General features: G+C 38.2%; 2 protein-coding genes across 2 annotated transcripts; one reads left to right on the top strand and one right to left on the bottom strand.

Annotated features, from left to right (window-relative positions):
* Positions 1-1707: 1707 nt before the first annotated feature.
* cmklr1 (chemokine-like receptor 1) lies at positions 1708-3684 on the bottom strand. Its single transcript, XM_044112392.1, has 2 exons — positions 3611-3684; positions 1708-3474 (listed from the first exon to the last, which is right to left on the bottom strand). The coding sequence occupies exon 2, from the start codon at positions 3467-3469 to the stop codon at positions 2432-2434; it is 1038 nt and encodes a 345-aa protein (XP_043968327.1). The 5' UTR covers positions 3470-3474; positions 3611-3684; the 3' UTR covers positions 1708-2431.
* Positions 3685-18522: 14838 nt separating this feature from the next.
* Positions 18523-21508, top strand: ficd (FIC domain protein adenylyltransferase). The gene is made up of 2 exons (XM_044111440.1): positions 18523-19319; positions 20045-21508. Exons 1-2 carry the CDS (start codon positions 19046-19048, stop codon positions 21124-21126), a joined length of 1356 nt encoding a protein of 451 aa, XP_043967375.1. The 5' UTR covers positions 18523-19045; the 3' UTR covers positions 21127-21508.

The raw sequence follows: 21508 nt of genomic DNA, 5'->3' as shown, positions 1-21508 counted from the left end.
CATTGTTTAAAACATTCCCGCTGGATCCTGCTGGATATTTGACTTGAACAACAAAACAAGATATCAGTGCCCAGCCAAATAATGCATAAGGTTGAACAGCACTTCAACTGCACTTGATTTGTGACTCCTTGTTACATGAGACTCATGTAATAATGGGACTCAAGTTTAGGAACACAAGTCCAAGTTAAGTTTGGATTTATCTTAGTGTTTAGATCATGAATTTGAGCTGAATCTCAAGTATTTGGGACTTAGGTATTACTCAGTTACAAGCCTACGATTCGTATCTCCATCTCTGCTATGTGCAGTCCATAAACACACTCAAAAAAGAGGAACAAGAAGTAGAAGAGTAAGAAAACAATTTAAAATTGTGAATCAATAATTTAAACTGTAAAGAAAGAAATTATCTTATTATGCTTAATTTGAAAGTAAAGCTGAAGATGAAGAATAGATATGGCTTTATTCATATCCAGAATAGGAAACAAGTTACAATCTGATCACATGTCAGTGAAAGTAATATTAAACTATAAATCTTCTCAGTTTTAGACAACGTGAAAAACAAGGAGTAATGATAAGTTACATATTTGTTCATCACAAACACCTTTTGGAGTTGATTTAACCAAATCCAGAACAAAGATCCACCATGTATTTTGTGTACTGAATGGACTCAAAGCAAGAGCAAGAGGAACTAAAGAGCTGCTTCTTCCTGTTGTTCATTAAGAACGTTCACACATTTTTACAGCATCTCTATAAAAGGATTGTTGAAACATGCAATCACATTCAGCAAATAGGAATATGTAATTAGAAACCTTGGTCAGATTAAATTTCATCAAACCCACATTTCTGTATTAAAGTTGTTTATTTTATTGATCTGGTGTTAAACTTTAACATCAGATCAACAAAAGCAAGTTCTTCCAAAGTGTTGGGGATGAGAGTCAGCTGGGGAGAGACTTTGGCTTTCAATGCTTGGAGAAAAGGTCTGATAAATACTTCCCTCACGTCAGATGCAAAATGGATGACAAAAGCTACACATTGTGTTTTTTGCTGCTGAACATTTTTTGTATGTTTACAGACCTATCACGTTTTTACCACAGTATCGGTTCAGGGACTGGGAACACAATACATCATCACACCAACAAACCACAATTCCTCCCTGCCCCTCTGCAACTTCGTGCCAGGAGGGGGTTTTGAAGTGGTTCACCCAGGGTGGCAAAAAGGCCATTTTAACCACTTTATGAGAAAAAGTGGGGGTGTTTTAACACCTACATCCTGCATGTGTTTGACACCCATGATTATCTAAAATGAAAATGTCATTCTGAGTAATTAATCCATACAATGTGAAATAATTTAACTTTTCAATAACATCTATTCTAGTTTGATAAATATTATTGTATTTATGTATTTAGAGAGCTCTGTTAAGATATTCTTTAAAAAAACTGCCCTTTTGTAATCTGTAGTACTTTCAAATGTGTGCATCATATTCTTGTTTTTCTATTTGTTAAAGAAGCAACATGGCTTAAACTGACCAAAATAATGTATTCCTCCAAATACACATTTCAACCAATTCATCTTAAGCTTTCGATATTCAAGAGGAAAATTCTTGTTCAGTTAGTAATTTCTTTGTTTGTGAGGATATACTAGCCTTGAAAATGCTTAGACTTCTCAAATATAGATAAAATAATGACTAAAACAGATTTTAGAGAAACAACATGAGCAGATTCAGTTTTTTTTATTAAACAAAGGACTATAAAGATTTTATACATCAAATTACATATGTACACATTTCCTTACATGACTTGTTTTAAGAATCTCTATTAACACATTGTCAAAAAAAGTGTGTAGCAACAGATGACAACAACTCAACCCACTTCTGGTAAAAACAGTTCAGAGTATCCAAGGGACAAAGATACTTTCATATCCTCCATCTTGGTCCGTTGTACATCAAAGAGAAGAATCCGGGTTGTTTTCTGTGGCTCCATTCACAAGATACTTCTTTTTTCAAAGTAGGGCTTTCCTGGTCCAAATAAATCATTATCACCTATGTTACCTTTGGTCAACTTTGTTGCTGTTATTACAATTTTGTCACATCACTCTGAACAATCAATTCAACCCAATCTGGACTCAGTAGAGTCCAAAGCCGGTAAATGTTTCTGCTATTTGCACAGAGCAAACCTTTGGTGGATGTAAATGCTTGAACGTAAATATACAAGGTTTTCGCTGTGGATGAGTGCATCGTTTGTATTTGCATATGAAATACGACTGATTTTTATAAATCTTGATTATTTAACACTCAGAACCAAGTCATTTATATCACTTAAATGACTGTTTTTTAGTAAGCATAAAAAGATTTGATTTCAACATATATTTCATGAAATATAGTCACTGTCAAAATATATTTCTAGACTTTTTTTGCTTCATATAAGTGTCCACGCCTCTAAATGTGCGTGGAAGCTCTGCCGTCCATTGAGCTGGACCTGGACAGATATCGACTGGTAGTGCGTCCTTCATCAGCCATTGCGTTCTCCATCTTTGAAAGCAGAGAGCTCTTTAGCTTCTTCTTGAAGTCGTTTCCCATGAAGACGTACAGCAATGGATTGAGGAAACTGTTTGCTGATGCTAAAAGAGCACCCACTTGTAATCCAGTGGTTAAAGTGTTGTGGTCATGACTGTGGTGGTTCAGCTCCAGCAGGACAAACACGTGGTAAGGCAGCCAGCACACAAAAAATGTAACAACGAGTGCAGTCATTACTTTGAAGGGTTTGGAGGATTTTGTCATCCTGTTGTTTTGAAGTTTGAAGATGATGATGGAGTAACAGATGATGATAACGGTGAACGGAACCACAAAGCCCACAATGAAGCGGGTCACAGCAATAATCTTGTGACTGGGTGATTTTTGGCCGTAATTATTGAAGCACACCTGATTTCCATCAATCGTATGGACCTCACGAAAGATCATTGAGGGAATACTCATTCCGATGGCGAGAAGCCAAGCGAAAACAACCACAGCGGATGCCCTTTGAACAGAGCGGTGGTTCTGGGCCCAAACTGGAAACATGACGGACACACAGCGGTCCATACTGATGACGATCAGGAGGAAGATGCTGCTGAACATGTTGATGAACATTGCTGCAGAGGTGAACTTGCACATGAAGGAACCAAAGAACCACTCTTTCATTGCCATGTTGGAGATGTTAAATGGCAGAAAAGCACAGAAGAAAAAGTCAGAGATGGCAAGGCTCAGGTACCAAGTGGTGTTCACAGTCTTCCTCATCTTAAAGCCAGAGATCCAGATGACCAGCATGTTCCCAAAAAAGCCCAGCAGAAAAATTACCACATTGATTGCAGTCATAAGCACACACATGCCTTCTTTCAGACAACTTGGTTTGTGTTGTAAAAATGTTCCTTTAGGTGTAGAGATGTTGCCAACATCTGAGTAGTTGTAATCTGGGTAGTCAACATAATCGTTTTCCATTTTACCTTCCAGAAGAAAGATACAATTTCTGTGAGATATTATTGATTACAAATCAAACAAAATTATCAACAACAAAAAAAATTATTATGGTTGATTTAAAATGAAGACTAAATAACAACAGAGTTGTAAATTAAACAATACCTTTTGCTTGGTCTCAAATTCTCTGCTGTTGTCTCTTTTTGTGGTTGTTTTGTTCTGAGCTGAGCACCGACTGAGCTTCTCTGTTTCTCTCAGATGTTTTAGAAACAGCATATATGATCAGCTGACAGGGGAGGTTTCTCAACACTTCCATCCCCTACGAAATTTCAGTACTGCATTCTGAGTTCTTACTTTTAAAGATCGGAGATATTTTGTGCTTGTTTGTGAGTGATCTGTTTGATCTTTTCATATTGTCCGTTTTGTTTCCTGAGGAATATTCCATTTTATTATGTCAACAACATTTATTATACATTTATTTAGAGAGTTCTTCTCAAAATAAGAACTCTCTACTGTTTTTTGGTTACTGGTAGATAATACCAGTAACCAAAATATAATTTTTTTATAACCTTTACAAACAGCTAATACTCTAGTGGGGTCTCTGTGCACAAGAAAAGAGACGTAATGAAGCAGTTAGACATGCATGATTTAGCGAGTATATCTTGTGAATCGACTGAAATGTTTCTGAGAAATCTATTGCTAGCAGTTGCCACATGTGGTGAAGAACAAAGTAAAACCCTAACTTTTGTTGCAGATGTTTGATTTTGTTCTCAAAAAAATGTAGCAGCCGGAGTAAATACGCCAGCTGTTGTTACTGATTGACTGGGTTGAGTGTGGTCGCTTTGCTCAACAGAGGAAATAAAAAGCTGAGGTTTCTGCTTGTGTCTAGAACGGTTTGTGCTTTATTTAATTCATGCTGCCATCACTGTGGCAATGTTTGACAGGTTTTTTTTTTATTTGAGACATTGTTTTTGCATGTTTCACTGTAATTCATAAAATGCTGGTTGGAAAAAATCATGTAGATTTTTTTTATTTTCTTCAATTTAATTATTGACGGTATGACATCAAAAGCCCTTTTGTTTTGTTTTATAAGCTTGGAAACAAACTATAATGCAAACTTTAGAAGAGAGGCTGTGCTAAAAATGTATTTCTATGACATTCAGTCATTTATCACAATATATTTAGTGGTGTGAAAAAGTATTTGCCCCCTTCAATGATTCAGAACGTCAAACCAATTCACATATTAGTCAAAAACAACACAACTAGACACAAAATTTTGTTTTTAAAAGAAGGTGGTGTGGTTTACTAAGTGGTTGCCCCCTAAGACTAATAACTGATTGTTGCACCATTAGCAGCAGCAGCTTCAGTCAAGCTTTTGCAATAAGTTGTCGAGTCTTTTCCTGTGGTTTGGAGAAATTTTGACCCACACTTCTTTGCAGAATTTGTTGTTTCAGCCACACTGGAGGGTTTTCAAGCCTGAAAGGCCTTCATGCCATCGCATCTCAATAGGACTTTGACTATGCCACCGTAAAGTCTTCATTCTGTTTTTCTTAAGCCACTTAGATATGGAATTGCTGGTGTGTGTTTTGGAGCACTGTCCTGCTACAGAGCCAAGTTCATTTCAGTTTGAGGTCACAAACAGATGGCCAAACTTTGTCTGTCAGGATGTTTTAGTCGACAGCAGAATTTATGTTTCCATTTTGTCACAGCAAGTCTTTCAGGTCCTGAAGCAGCCAAACAGCCTCTGACCATCACACTACTACTGCCAACATGCACCCTGAATAAAAGGAACATGTGAGAAAATAAACTGAAATGGGGAGGAATAAAACAAGCAAAGAGGAATAAAACAATTCCCATATAGATCAGAAATACAGTTACAAAAATGTCAAAGTATTCTGAGACAAAGTGACAAACTCCATTCAGATCATAACATAATGACCATTGTCCTCTCCCATTGATGCTTTTTGTAATTAATAAGTTGAGATTTTGACAGATACTTGTGGCTCTGAGATATGTCTTATTACTGCAGCACTGTAGTATTCTACTGTCAGCTGAATAAAGGTGTAACTTTTTCTTTAATAAATCTATAATAAATGTAGGGTTTTTTTTTTCTTCTCAGCAGTGAAACTGTTCAGTAATTTACCAAAATAATGTGGACATTAGAACAATAAGAAAAATATTCAGAACCCAAGGGGCTAAAAAAGATTGATTGATATGCAGATCAAAAAGATTAATATTTATGCAGATGCTGATAACTAACAGAAAATTAGAGCAGCTAGTTATCCTGATATGTATGTTTTATGACTGTGGGGGGGAAACACACTTGCTGTATTATTTGGGAGAATACGCAAACTATATACAGAAATTCATAATTAAAATGACTTTCTGTATATATTGAAAAAGCTGTAGGACACAAATGTCACCGTGTTGGAAAATGGCTCCATAGAAACAAAATCCACTTCTGCAAAAAAAAATATATATAGAAGGAAGTTTCCTGTGTTATGCAATTGAGAACAGCAGAACCAGCAATATGTCATTTAACATGTCACAAAATCCCTCAGATTCATAACTATGTCATTAGATAATGACACCGGAATTTGGTACATATTACTTCATGTTTCAGTCTGGATCATCGTTTAACTGTGGAAAATTAGAAAATAATAGATTGTGTAAACTAGGTTATCTGCCCCGCTTAAATGCATTTTAGCAAAATTACTTTCTAAATCCTGCCCAATGCCTCACAGACTCAATTTCCTAATGAAGACAAAGGTTATAAATAATCAAACACATGCACACTGAGCAGGTGTAGACTTACTTTGGGAAATGCTCAGCAAGCTTTCTAATGAAACCTGGACTCTTGTTTAATGTTTCACTAGCAGGTTGATGGCGATCCTTTAGATTCATAGTTAAAAGAAAGTATTTACACAAGTCAGTTAATTTTAAAATATATTTCTTTTTGTTTGGAGTATTTAGCTGACAGTATATGGTTAGATGGGTGGCATCATTGAAAATAAAAAGATTTTTAATTCTTTTAGGTCAATTCTATAAAAAGGGGTTGTGTGGTGTACTTTCAAAATAATCAGTATCACAGTGTTTTAGAGGCAGCCTTCAGCAGTTCAAAGGCATTTTAACAGGAAATGCTCAGTCAGTGTGGCAACATTTGCTCTGCATTTACAGCAACAGATCAAAACACTCGCCTTAAAGTGTAACACTACTAAAATGATTCATGTCTGGGTGAGGGAACACCACATCCAATGTTTCTGATCATCATCGGGGTCTTTGGGCTGCGCTTTGTCTGGTCCCTCACCAAGGACCTGTCTGCCTTGGGTGACCCTGCCAGGGGCATGAAGCCCCAGACAGCATAGCTCCTAGGATCATTGGGGCACTCTAACCCCTCCACCATGATAATGTGGCAGCCCAAGGAGAGGATTTTATAGTTCATTTGTAAATTTTCCTAAAGTTAATCAGAAAAGTACCTTTATTATGGGTGTAAGCTAAATGATTTTTTCAATGTGATTCTGCTCTAAAACAAATGTTTTTTTATATGGGTTTGTTGGTCTTCTGTGTTTCCTAAATACCAAATGTCAGCAGATGAACTCTGACTGAAAATTTTGGGGAAATGAAAGCTTCTTAAGCCATCCTCTGACATCACATGGCTTTAAATTGGGTGCTATTTGGAATGTTGATTCATCAGCTGACTTGACAGATCATGTTTTATACTATCTTTTTATGATTCTTTTCAAAAAGCTCATGGTGATACGACATCTTTCTGCTATAGCTAAGGAAACTATTAATTACATTCAAATATCACATTTTCTGAAACTGTAAGTTTTATTGCTAATCTTGGCACACATAAAAAAGTTCCACTTTCCTCTCCAGATTACAAAATATTTTTCTCAACATTTTGGGAACATTTAGCATTTTGCTAAATTTGACATAGCGACTGCTTTGGCCAATCAACTCTTCGATGGTAGTTATTGTTTAGTGATGAACACTCACCTTAAATGAGGGCCATGAACACCATTTGTGGATAACAGTCCTCACTGTGGTTCATTTGAGTCCCAATACGTTAGAAATAGCTTTCTAACACATCGACGACTTTGGTTCTCGTTTTAAATTTAATATTAATCGCAGATGTCACTTTTCCCCTTAATTAATAACACAGTCATTTTAAAACTTCTGTTTTTACTGTAGTTATCTTTTTATAACATTAGATTGTTCACTCACTCACTCTTTTATGAATTCCTGCCTGCCAGTTTTTTATGTTAACAAGTATTATAGTAGTTTCAGGTAAGTTGAATATTATTGCCACTTTTCTGCCATCCATCTGAAATCCATTATAGAGATTAAAGTGTCTGAGAAAAACAGCTCAGTTCCATAAAACTTGTCCCCACAGATCCAAAGCTGCAGTGCGGATAAAGGTAGGCAGAGTTTTTGAATTTTATATCATTGGAGGTAGGAGCCAAGAATGTGTTAAAATGATTAGATAAACAAGGTGTTGCAATAAACTCTCGAATTTATGCTACAGTTTCTCAGAGCCTCTATTGCTTCTGCTTTTTATTATTAGAAGTTTCCTTGTTGTTAGATAATGTCATTCTGACAAGTTACTTAATAGAGGCTCAGTGACTCTTTTGTCATAAAGTCTTGGCCAAATGTACAAAATAGGTAGTTTTCTGTGGATTTAAATTTAAATTTGTCTTTCTTCAAACATACATTTTCAGGAATTTTAACATAATTCATACAGTTTTAAGGGCATGCTTGTGATACTGTCATAAAGTATCAAAATACACATAAGCACAAATATATTCTGCAGGTGTGGGTGAAGGACACAAGAAAGGTTATGGTGTTTTATCTGTTTTATTTGTGAGTGAAAACTGTTGATCATACACTCTTACCAAAGTTTTCAAACTATATGAACTCCTTCGCATTTTGTGACATTACAGCCATTACTGTGACTTACTGGGATTTTTTGTGATTGACCAACACAAAGTAGTGTATAAATGAGTCTGTACCTCATATATTTTAAGCTAGAATTACTACTGCAAGCCTTTTGAATTGCATATCCTGAAATCAGAATTTGTACTCATTCTGTAGTGGAGGGTCTCGCTGAATCAAGTATGCAGAACTGTGTGGAAAGTCCACGCTAATCTCAAGGTACTTTATTGATGCACATATTAAATATTTACACCGACCATGAAAGTGGAAATGACAGAGAGCACTTTGAGAAAATTGGGCTGAGATCAAAAGAGGCTTCGGTTGTGTCGTGTCTTTGTGATTTGACAGGACACGTACATGGATCCTGCTCTCAGAAGATTAAAGCTGCCGACTTGGCAGCTGCGCTATGCACAGATGGGCCAGCATGGCTATATGCTACATCTTTACATCAATAGGCTTTTATAGTAACTGCAGGGAGAAGAGATCAGCTTGGAGGTGATTTATAAGAAGGTAAACTTGCAGTCCCAACAAATAGAAATTAGCTTTAAATCAGTCAATACTAAGCTTTGTGACACACAGAAACACTAACAAAACACACAACACTTAAAATGCGGAAAACTTATTTTTTCTTCTTTAAAGAATGGTTTCATTTATTCAATAAAGCATTTTTTTTTAGATATGCTGAAAAATAAATTGTGGTACTGATGCTTTGTGTATTAATGTTTTCTGTCAAAGAATCTTCTGTATTTTCTGATAAATTAATGGGGGTTTTTATCATTGTTTTTGTATTTCATGTCATATTTCCAACTAATGTCAATACAAAATGAAACAATATTTTAATTATTTCTGTATATTCTTGCCAAATACATTGAAAAATACCAGAAAATTACTTACAGAAAAAGGTAAGTAAGGAAAAATATTTAAATTCATTACACCAGATATTGCTGCTAAGTGTGATGTTTCTCAATTAATTTTATGCATTTCTCTGGTCAGAATTAATATTCTATTAACCTTTATAACATTTAGTTATTTGTTCACTTCATAGTAGCAGATTCTCATTTTCTTCACCAAATTACAAACACTTCTGAACATGTATCAACTGCTTCCATGCATTTCTCTTGTAACATTATCACTTCCTTATGAAAACTACACTTATGAATACTAAATAGTCATTCTCTATAAAACTGATTGCTCACTTATTTGCATTTAGTTGTTAACATCTGTGGATTCCAACTGGCTGTGTAAATGGTGTTGTCTTGAGCATTTTCAGGTTCACAAGATCTCACTATTTTTCAAACACTTCCAAAATGAAAACACATTCAACCCATTTAATTATCTTGTTCATAAACGTGGTGTCAGGACATTTCGTTGTGATGACACTTCGTTGACATGGACACTCTCTTTTATAAAATGACCTATCCATTTTATACAAGTAACACATTTGTAGGTTTTGCAGTTTGTAATTCTGATTGTTCTGAGTTGATAATGTTACGAATGTTAGCAATAATGTAAGAAATGCATCAAAATGACTAAGAAAAAATAACGCAGCTATGATTATGCAATGTAGCATAGATAGCAAGACAGGCAGACAGAAGGCCTGACAGATAGAGAGCTAGATAAACAGAATGTGAATTTTGAACTATTGCAGTATATGTATACATTTTTCTTGAAAACTGACAATAAGACAGAAACTTTGTTCAGTTAGCAGCTGTGATCTGGTTTTTCAGTCCTTTCAAACAAGCAGATAAAGAAGCTCTGAAGATAGGACTTGCAAATATGAAGCTGAAGAGAGAGGATTGAAAGTGCTTCTGGCAATTTGTTTTTGTTTAATACAGAGAAATCAGACTCCAGATGGGATGCTTGCATTATTACCATATGGGCCCACAGTGATTTATCGGATGTTGCCAGATGCTTCCGAGGCTCAAAGGCACCTGTCTGTAATATTTAACTATCATTCAACGCCATGCGAGGAAGCTCATAGGAAAATATCTGTACAATGTTTTTATACTAATTTCTGTTCATTAAAACCTGAATATCAAGTTTTATGTATGAAACTCAAACATTTCAGTGAAAAATCCAAACACTACTGAAAGTGGTGCTAATGTTAGCATGTTGTGTCGTATGTATAATCCTTCCATTTACTCAGTTTTATGAGGTTTGTTAAGGACACTGATGGACAAACAGCATCACAAAGCTTAAGAAGCACCTCATACCAGAATAAGTAGTGGTGTAGTTTGAAACACGGTTGGACTGAAAAAAATATCCCAGGTTTTGACATTTCACCACGCAAGATTTGACATTTCACTTATGGGAAGATGGGTGAAGTTAATCACAAGCTATCGTGGGATAAAATGTGTCAAAGGTTGCAAGTTATTTAAGACTGGGGTGGAGGTTTAGCTTCCAGGAGAACAAGACCATAGACTGGTTCGGATCAAATCATATTCTTGTATCAGATCAGCATAGTGATTGCAATCATAAACTTAATATTGAAAGCTTGTGACAAAGGTGCAGGTCAAACTTTCTTTTGCAAATCAAGCTGAAGTAAAGTTGAGAGAGCTGGTTATTAGATGAAGAGATCTCAGGCTGCATTAGCAATCTGTGGGTTTTGTGGGTTAGACAAAAATGAGCTAGAGGCAAACCCTCTCAGGAAGCAATCATGAGCTAACATTGTCATCTAGAAGAATTGTGTTATTTTTATTCTTACAGTAAGGCACTATAATTTAATTGTGTGCCTGTTATTACGTTAGCAAAACAAGCAAACAAAGTCAAAAGCCACTGCTCTCTTCCAGTGTCAGGGGAATAATGAGTAACACCTGAATCATTGCTACATTCATTTGACATGACTGCCGGCGAAGGCACCAATCTCTCTGAGCAGCACAGGCCACTCTGGAAGTGAGATAATAAGTGAAAACAGCAGGAAGTGCCCGAGAGGAGGTCCTTGGTAATGGCTTTCCCCTTTGTGGAGATCCAATTATCTCAGTCTGCTGTCTTTCCAGCAGATCATTTTCTCTCCGCTCACCTGTTAGACCTGGCTCAGGCACCAGAGCTGCTGACCTGCCAGCAGGACTTGACTTTCTGTCAGGGCCAGAATGACAACATCCGTCATGTTGAGGTTTGTGCTATGATAAGGCAACATTTAGCCCATCGGAACAGCCAGCGAGACCCCAAACCTGCTTCAAAACATGTCAGTCTCCTCCAATCATTTCTGTGAAAGGAAAGCCTTTGTGAAAATGAGAAAGCACACAGACAGAATGGAGCATGAGCTGAATAAATCATGTGCGTCTCTTCAGGCTTCGGGCGATGCGTTGGAAGCAAAAAGCCTCCACTTTACTCACTGTTGATATATTAATCCATACAAACACTCAGTAAAATGAATTACCAACCCTCCCTCTGGTCTTAGTATTTTTTCATTTTGCCACAGAGTATAAAAGATATTTTCTCCAGTCAGTTTGAGAAAAACAGAAAAAGAGTTTGTGGAAACCTAAAAAGAAGTCACACTATAAACACTATAACTTACATAAGAGCTGATCTAAAGGTTACATGTTGCAGTGTGGGAATACACACAGGATTAGCTCTCCTAAGTTTATGCATAGCTCACACTGTATTAAGTAGGTAGTTTGAGGAAACAGCGAATGTCATTATGCAAAACAGAAAAAAATAATTTGGAGTTCACCTATTTAGCAAACTAACGGTTCCACTTTTGCTTTTATGGATGAGAAATACAGAGCAGAACATCTAAACTGACACTGCATTGACACTGCATTCCATGCTGATTTTTGCCAAGTGACTCAAATCCCAACCTTTTTTGACATTACAGAACATGTATGTGATGCATTATTTTATTTTGGCATCATTTATTTCATATAAACACCTGTACTAAAAAACCAAACCCTCTGAACTTTCCATAGACATCCCTGAGTATTTCTTATTCAGTTTAAGTTAGATCATTTGCTGACCTTAGAAATTTTGCAATTTTTTTTGTTTCATTTTATTAGGTTTCATTTTTATTTTATGTTCCTTACGATTATAGAAACAGACTGCTTCTCCATTTTATGTTTAAGCCTTTTCCATTTTCCTGTTCTAAATAAATACCTAAATACCTCAGACTGACAGTACAGGGTATAAAGTCACCAGTGACATATTTGCTGGCACTATTAATGCTTTGAAAACCCCCTATTTGTCAACCCTCGTATTCTAGATGTAGGTCTGGAGACTGACCAGGAGGAATACTGATGATCTGGTGAACCATTTGTGTGTTGATTCTGCCATTACATGCAGGAACAATATTGTGTTTTAGGATCCAATAGAAAAATCACATTTTGCACAACTTTTACACTGGTGATGGAAGGTCTGGGAAGTGGAGAAACTGTGGAAAGCCGTTTTTAATTTGGCTATTTCACCAACATACCTGCTCTAAGTATCTAACATTGAAACGTGAACTTTAAGAAGCAGCTGAAATTATTTACAGTATTGTTCTGCAACCAACAGGAAAATGGATAGAACTGTGATAGTTACCCTTTTTTGTAATCTGTGATTTATTGATCCCACAGAAGCTCCTGGGCCGGCTGAGTGCGGCCAGAGTCAGGCGCCTACCTTCACTTCTTGTTACCTGAGGGGAGAAAGCTAGCCTGACCTCACTAAACTGTCTTGTAGCGCCGCTTGTCATTCTGCCAATGAAAATGTGGCTGTTGCATTTTGGAGCAAATTCCCTCTGGTAAGATGGACATTTTAGATGCTCGAAGCTGAGCGGAGCAGCAGGTCTAAGTCTGACTCTCCTTCTCTCTGCCATCCAAATTGAGACCCCCAACCCCTCCCACCCGCAGCGCAACCATGCCTGCTGAAGCATTCATACTGAGAGAGTGTAAAGAGAGCCACCATCGCTCCTGCTCTGACTGCCTAACGAGATCCTCGATCTCTGACACCCAGCCCTGTCAACCAGAACAAAGTCTCTTCTCACTCAGAAAGCCAAGCTTGCAGATGGCTCCGCGGAGGCTGGACAGGGAAGTGTGAACCGATAGGGAGGGATGCTTGGTTCCTGTGCCAGGGGGATTTATTTCCTGCACTGACAGGTCACCTCTTTTCAGGTGAGCAGATGGATTTTCCACCTCTTGGAGCCCAGTTCCTGCAAACAGCGAAAAGAGAGAGTGTTATTTTAATGGCCTCTGACAGGTCATCTCTGGAGTGTGCTTTAAGTTAGCAGGTCAGCTGGAGCGAAAATTATCCTACTGCATACACTCTTCAATTTCAATGCAAAATGCCTTAACTACTCTGACATCAATTAGAGAGCCTTGTTTACCATACCCCATCATGGTCATTTAACACAAAGAAAGCAGGGGGTAAAAGCACACCTAGCTAATGTATTAAAGATAACAGACTCCAAGCTATTCATGAGACTTTTCCATTCGGACAGAGATCCAAAAGTGCCATGAAGCATTCAGAGAAAGGCATTTTACTGCATATCCATGTGGTTTGACTGCATCTGCAGCTGAGGGGCCTGAAGCTCATGTGGATTTATGCCAGATGGGCACAGATTTATCTGCAGCATTTCATGCCATCACGTTTGCAACATCAGCGGCTCATTCTGCCACATTTCTCTTGCTGCTGAGCCAAAGCAGAGGTTCAGTTGGATTGTTGGAAAAGAAAATTAGGCCAAAGCAAAATGATTTTTAACCATGTTTTACGCAGCTAAATTTACATTTTGTAGCAAAAACAAAAATTGGGCCTATTCTATAGTGGGTGAAAAAGGCAACTAAATAATACAGAATAATACGAAACTTGCTTAATGCAAGTTTACTTCTTTGAACTGAGACAAGAAAATTAGAAAATCTAAAACATTTGTAAGTTGAAAAAACTAGTTTTACAAATTATTTTAAACTATCTGAGGTTGTAAATGCATCAAGATTCACATTAAGCTACAGATAAGTAAGTAAATTACAAATTTTTAAATATCACAGGCTCAAATATTTTATTTCTTAGAACGGTGTAAATGCCAAACTATTCAAAGGAACAGTCCGGACAGAACACAATAAAATTTAGAAACACAACACTTTACCATGTAAATCAGATGGAGATTAAATATTTGTTTATCATAAAATTTTATGTATTGTATTTTAAGAATACCTTACATTCTACTATTTGTGTTTTGTTTTGTCACATAGCTAATGAAAAAGGTAGACTTTTAAAACATCAGTTTTAGTGTAATGAATGTATATAATGTGTTCAGTTGCTGAAACAAAGAAACTTTTCAATCAAATTCAAACCTATTAAATAGGTCTGTAAATGTGAATACAGCACCTACTAATACTTATGCTTATCCATGTCATTTCTTGCTCTAACTAAACCAATTTGTAAGCAAGAACAAACGTTAGACTGAAAGTGGTAATACAACAATGGCACCACAATGGAAAAGAGAAACCAAGGTTTTATCTGAAAGTTCAAATGACTGCAACCTCCTATTTCAGAATGGCCTGATTCCTGAATGGAGAAATACTTATAACACCCACTTTCTGTAATTTGGATGAATTTAAAGAAACAAAAGGGGAATTTCCCACAGAAAAATCCTATTTCATATAAAAATATATATTTATTAGTCACTACATATAAACAGCCAGTGGGAGGAAGAGGAAAAATGGCATTTAATTTTTACTTCTGTTTTCATTACCAAAAACAGGCTGAATATAATCTGTACCCGTCCAGTACAAGGGAACATTTTCTGCCTTTTGGTTCAAACAACTGAATGTCTCACTCTGTACCATCCATGCGTCCATCCGTTGGTCAGTTTTTAAATGTATCGATTAAAAATGGGCAAAAATAGAAAGACAATCCCAAAAATTGAAGTTTCAGAAAGTAATGCAGATTTCCATAAAATTTTGAATGAATCTTGAATTACTGAGGAAGTTTTATAATTTCTCGTTGCTGTTTTGCTCAATTCTCCACTAGCTGGACTGACAGACAGACATCTTTAAACCCTGCAAATTTGTTCCCCAGATTCCAGAGCTCAGAAAGTCCACCTGCTAATTATGATATCATGCTGTTGCAGCAAATAATCCCCTAAATTTGACCAAATATTTTGACTTACTAGAACTTTGTTGGTTTATCTGGAGCTCTTATAAAAGATGGTTGGAGAGAGTATCATAAAGAAAATGTCACCGCTAGTTTTTTTTTAGTATTACCATTTCAACATAATTGTGGTTACACAAATTCCTTAGCAAACTATAAATTACATCCGAACATAGATGATAAAAAATAAAAGTGGTGAATGGCTAAATGTCTGGCTTTGTTTTTCTTCTGTTTCTTGTTTTGTTTTTTCCTGCACAGAGGCATCTTATGTAGTTGTGGCCACAGTAAAAGCTTCATGAAGCAGCTCTCACTGCAGCTAAACAGGTAAATATTTCCCTGAGTGCTGATTAGGAGAGGGTGAGGCCGTCATAATGACTGTTTCCACGGCAGTGCAGCGTGCTGCTAGGATTTTGCTCTGTGATCCATTCATTTCTAATGGCCCAAACACTGACTGCATGCTGAGGCTGCGTATGTGGAAATTCCTGTTGTGGCTCCTTGTGGGCTCCACGGCAATGGGCCTGGTTTCATGCATAATGGAAAGAAAGCAGCCTCCTATACCTGCAGCCTGATGAATATGTCCTGGTGCAGTGGCAAATTTATACAGCAGTGAGTCTGTATAATTTTAACCTAGTTACACAATATTCAGGCCTGCATCCCATGGGGCTCAGCTGTCTTTCCAGCCATCACAGTTAATCAGTGACAGCAGGCTGATTAAATGTCATCATGTTTTCCATCTTTCTTGCTCCTTTCCACCCATCATCCTTGACAGACAACTGGAATATAAAGGTAAATGTACCTTACACAGCCTCCTCTTTGGTTAACGAGTATCCAGTGCAAATAAAACATATAAGTGTACCAATAGTCATTGCTATTATGCTTCAAGGTGAATGTTAGGCAAAGGAAAAGAAGAAAACTGTTCAGTTGTGGGAAATGCTGTGGGTTCAGGTTTTAACTCAAGGAGGAAAACTTCCTAAACTCAAAACTCATAAAAGTACAAAAAGCAGGGAGAGAATTATCCATTCATAACTCTAACTGTAGTAGCAGTAGTGACTGTATTTGGGTGTGCAAAGTTGCAGACTGTGCATGAATATCAGCTACTTAGAGCTGATCGCCTGCCATGCCCATCTGCTGAAGAGTAGTGCGTTGGCTTTGGCAACTATCCAGGGAGTCAGTCCTGATCACCTCTTGCTGTTCATAGCAGGTGGTAATTACTTTAAAGCTGCTATAAATAGATAAGATGTATTACAGAACAGGGATTTAATGAAAAAAAAAAATTAAGACTTACCTGTCAGTCTGTGTTTAAAATCTAGAAGCCATATGCTCATGTCTTAAAATTACGGATTTTTAGGCCATGGATGCTGCAGTAAGAACAAGAGGTGGGTTGTGATTGGGATGTCACTTTAAAAGGACACTACTGCCCTCTAGTGTTTGTGAGGACGTAAAATTTACAAATTGACAGAGCGCTAAAGTCCTTAAAATAACATTTCAGAAGTGGTCAAAATGTGGGCTAGCAGGGCGTCCTGTGGTGGCGTACGGGATAGCGCAACCCACATTTGGAGGCCTTGAGTCCTCGACGCGGCCGTCGCAGGTTCGATTCCCGGACCCCGGGACACTTGCCGCATGTCTTCCCCCCTTTCCTGTCAGCCTACTGTCATATAAGGGACGCTAGAGCCCACAAAAAGACCCCCTGGTAGGGGTAAAAAAAAAAAAAAAATGTGGGCTAGCATGCTGTAGATTGCGACACAGAAAGGTCCTCAGCTTGAATTCAGCCTCTGCCTTTTCTGCATTGTTGGAGTATTAAAAACTTGTGTGTTGGTTTATGTTGAGGATAGAAAACTGTAGAACTATTGTCAGTAATTTATTCAAGACTAGGCTCTTGGCTACACAAGGTCTCTGTGTCTATTTTACATGGTTCACAGTTTTCCGATGCAATGGGAATGCAAAATAATTATGACTGGTTGGAAGAACAACCTTGCTCTTCCTCTGTTCTCATCCTCAGATAATTATTGTATTAATGTTATCAATAAAGATTGTTACCAGTATATGAGGCAACGCCCACTCTTCTAAGAGAAGTGCACATTTTAAGATTCACCGTGTGTGTGTCTTGGTGTTTTTATATCTGTGACCCACATGAACTGTTCATGCCTCTACAGTGTGTGTGATAAGGTTATACTCTACTCAGTGAGTGACCTTGTGGTGCAGCAGTATAAAAACACTGTTTTACACACTGATTCTGAAGAAATCTTGGGTCTTTTAAAGGAGTAACAAATCACACTTTCACCTTAGTGATCATAAACTGCTATTTGAAAGACAAATTTTGCACTCTAACAGCATGGAGTTTACATGCTCCATTCTGTCAATGCTTGGTGCATGTATAAATCCTCTCTGGGTACTCCAACGTCCTCCTACAGTAAAAAAAAAAAAAAAAAAAAAACATGACTCTCTAAATTATTGCAATTGAAGGAAAACAATGCAAGATTTTTCTAACTATTTTACTTAATAGAAATATGGGAAATTGACCATGCTTTTCTACCCTTCACTCTAAAATAAAATTCTCCAGCCAGCTCTCTTCAGACCCTGACCAGTCTCCTGTGTTAGTTGGTCTTCATTATATTGCTGGTTCACTGGTGTTTTCTAACAAATCCCCTACAGATTTTAATAGAAAAATGCATTTATGTCAAGATGAAATTACAAACACGTGGATTTTGATAACTATTTCTGACGGCAATTGGTTGCACTTGAATTCATTTAAGGGTATCAGTGGTAATTAGGTTGAATTGAATGCATATCCAGACAGCTGTTCATTAAATGTCAAGAAGGCTACACAAAAATTAATAAAAAGTACAAAAAGGGATCCTGTCTGTTCAGAATCTTATCAAGGTATAAGAGTAATCTAAATTTTCAAGTAATGTTCATAACATCCAGTTTACTTCATAGTGCCCCTGTAACTGATAGCCTAATACATGCATAAAGCGATTAAAAAGAAGACACATTATTTTCAGCAGTAAAGACAAATCTTTTTAAAAAAAAAAAAGGAAAAAAGAAAAAGAAAAAAAAAACAGACACAATCTCATTTTTATAGGGAAAGTTAAATAGATTTAACTCCTTTTCGTTCTGGGTACGTAATTTTCTAACTGTTGCGTAAACTACGCCTGGCAGATTACGCTGAGGGAAAACTATCCCACACATGACCCAATCAGAAACGGTTACGAACTACATATTGTTTTGCTGTACTTCTAACCAATAGGCACCACTTTTCAATAAGCTTCTGACCAATAATACGCGGGATTACTCAGATGTCACCAAGAGGAAGTCTGATGTGTACACATTCGTGCCGACGGAGATAAACACTCTTTCTCTGAAGGATTCTTCAGATTTTGTTGTGAAGCGCTAACTGAAAGAAGCGAAGTACTGTTTCGTTGTGGGAGACAGTACTTCCCACAACGAAAGTACAACAAATCAAAACAGCTAGCGTAGGTTTCTTAAAGTTTCCGGTAACCGGGCAGGTGTTCATTCTGGTCGGGGTTTCCCTCCTCTCAGCCACCCTTCGGCTCTAGATGGGGGGCTGTTAGCACCGAAGGATGGAGGATTTAACTTCGGGTCACCATGGCTGTTGTGACGGAGTGGTGCTACATCAGCGGTCGCCGTGTCCTCGGAGGATGGGGCCCGCTGCTGTGCGTGGTTTTCGGCTCTCTGGTGGCCCTCCTGCTTCCCCTGATAGGGTTGCAAAACCAGTGCTGTGGCTCCATGAGGGGCATCAACCAGCTCCGCTGCCAGCTGTGGGGGAGCTCACAGTCTTCTCCAGCTGTGCAGTCCACCAGCCTGACTGTCCCCTTCACGGCCCTGGATGTGCTGCCTCAGAGGACCAAACCCAGCAAAGGTACGGACGGCCTTTTAAAGGCACTGGCAGTTTTTGTCTGTTTGAATCAATCTACTGCAGCTGGAGGTTGAAGCTCTACCCCAGACTTAAATTTTCGATATCCTCAAACAGTTTTTTCCCCCCACCATTGCCAAGAATTTGGTTCCATCCATCTTCTAATCAACCTTCTTGTCTCTGCTAAAGAAAAGTATCTGCATTGTATGATTATATTGAGAGTAATGGACAGTGTGAGTATTCCTGTTTTACACATGGACCACAAAGTTTAATATTTTGGTATTCAGTGACCAGAGCTCATATCTAAAGCAAACGCATGTTACAGTACGTACTGTAAAATATTCCAGGGCAATAAAAACTGTGAAAATGCATGAGAAATTAAATAAAACGTGAGTTCAAACTGTTAACAATTCAAATTGTAACAGTACCACAACTAAATTGTGGTGACTTTTTGAAGGTACTTGGTAGTCCTGGCTTATATGTAGGCGTATGAAAGTAAAAGGAAGTGATTATAATTGTAAACCACACTTTTCTGTTTTTATCTGTTTGAAAAAAGTTTTTTTTTTTTAAATATTAAAGTTTGTGGTTGTAATGTGAATAAAAATAACAAATAAGTGTAATTAAAAACATGTCTCAATGAGTACTTTGCAATAATTATGTCATTATGTACCCCAACAATCTAGTTTCCTGCTGTATGTTTCACTTGCATAATTTCTGTTTTCTGAATGCAGAGACAGAGCTGGAGGCCAAAGCAGCGCTGCAGCAGGCTCTGGAGATGAAGAAACTTGGGAAGAGGGAGAAGGCTCACAAGCTGCTGGTGCATGCTCTTAGTATGAACCCTGACTTTGTGGATGCTCTGACAGAGCTGGGGACCATACTGGAGGAGGAGAAGGATGTGGTCCAGGCAGACCACCTCTACACCAAGGCCTTGGCCCTCTCGCCATGTAATGAGAGAGCTCTGGTCAGCAGAGACCGAACCCTTCCCCTGGTGGAGGAGATCGACCAGCGCTACTTCAGCCTAATCGACAGTAAAGTGCGCAGGCTGATGTCTATTCCCAAAGGCAACTCCGCGCTCCGTCGAGTAATGGAGGAGACATACTACCACCACATTTATCACACCGTGGCGATAGAGGGCAACACCCTCACTCTGTCCGAGATCCGACACATCATCGAGACGCGCTACGCCGTACCCGGAAAAAGCCTCCAGGAGCAGAACGAGGCCATTGGCGTGGATGCAGCCATGAAATACATCAACACCACGCTGCTGTCCAGATCAGGAGCCATCACCGTCAGCAACATCCTGGAGATTCATCGACGAGTGCTCGGCTACGTGGACCCCGTGGAGGGCGGTAGGTTGCGGACCAGCCAGGTGTTTGTGGGCCACCACATCCCACCACACCCCAAAGACCTGCAGCGACACATGGACGAGCTGGTCCAGTGGCTAAACTCTGAGGAAGCCCTGCAGCTCCACCCTGTGGAGTATGCAGCTCTGGCTCACTACAAGCTGGTGTACATACACCCATTTGTAGATGGGAACGGACGCACATCCCGGCTACTCATGAACCTCGTGCTCATGCAGGCGAGATATCCGCCAATTACTATTCGCAAAGAGCAAAGGGCAGAATATTACGCCGCTTTGAACACAGCCAACGAGGGGGACGTGCGTCCCTTCATTCGATTCATCGCCAAATGTACGGAAATGACGCTGGATACTCTGCTGATTTCCACAACAGAGTACGCTGTGGGACTCCCGGAAGCCGACCGGAACCAGGCCTGTCCCAGCTGCAAACAGACCATTCCAGCCCACAACTAAACCGGAGAGAGGGAGCATGTGGTGTTCCCATGCAAGAGTATATTTTTAATTTAAAAGTTTTTTCTGTCAGTAGTTTGACTTAAATTATTATGTTCATTGGCCAAACCATTTTCTTGCAAGTGTTTTATTTAGTGCAAACGGAAGTTTTGACTACTAACATGAGGAAATTATTTAATTTTTAAGCTGCAATTTAAAAACAGTATTTAAATATTTGCCTTGAGGAAAAGTTGTTTGCTAATACTGTGAAGCACTTTCATGTATTTATTATAAAATAAAAGTCATCGTTTCTTTACCACGCGCAAACCCCTTTTGACATCAAATGAGATTTTGGTTAGAAAATGTCTAACAAAGATGCACAAGAACAATTAAAATATTGAAATTA

Source organism: Gambusia affinis, linkage group LG03 (genome assembly GCF_019740435.1).
Source record: "Gambusia affinis linkage group LG03, SWU_Gaff_1.0, whole genome shotgun sequence".
NCBI lineage: Eukaryota > Metazoa > Chordata > Actinopteri > Cyprinodontiformes > Poeciliidae > Gambusia > Gambusia affinis.
The sequence above is the reverse complement of the archived record's forward strand: the minus strand, read 5'-3'. Positions and strand labels throughout refer to the sequence as shown.

Coding starts and splice junctions, on each gene's coding strand:
- ficd (XM_044111440.1), top strand. CDS start 19,046: ATGGCTGTTGTGACGGAGTGGTGCTACATCAGCGGTCGCCGTGTCCTC. Junction 19,320..20,044: donor GAGGACCAAACCCAGCAAAG/GTACGGACGGCC, acceptor TTCTGAATGCAG/AGACAGAGCTGGAGGCCAAA.
- cmklr1 (XM_044112392.1), bottom strand. CDS start 3,469: ATGGAAAACGATTATGTTGACTACCCAGATTACAACTACTCAGATGTT.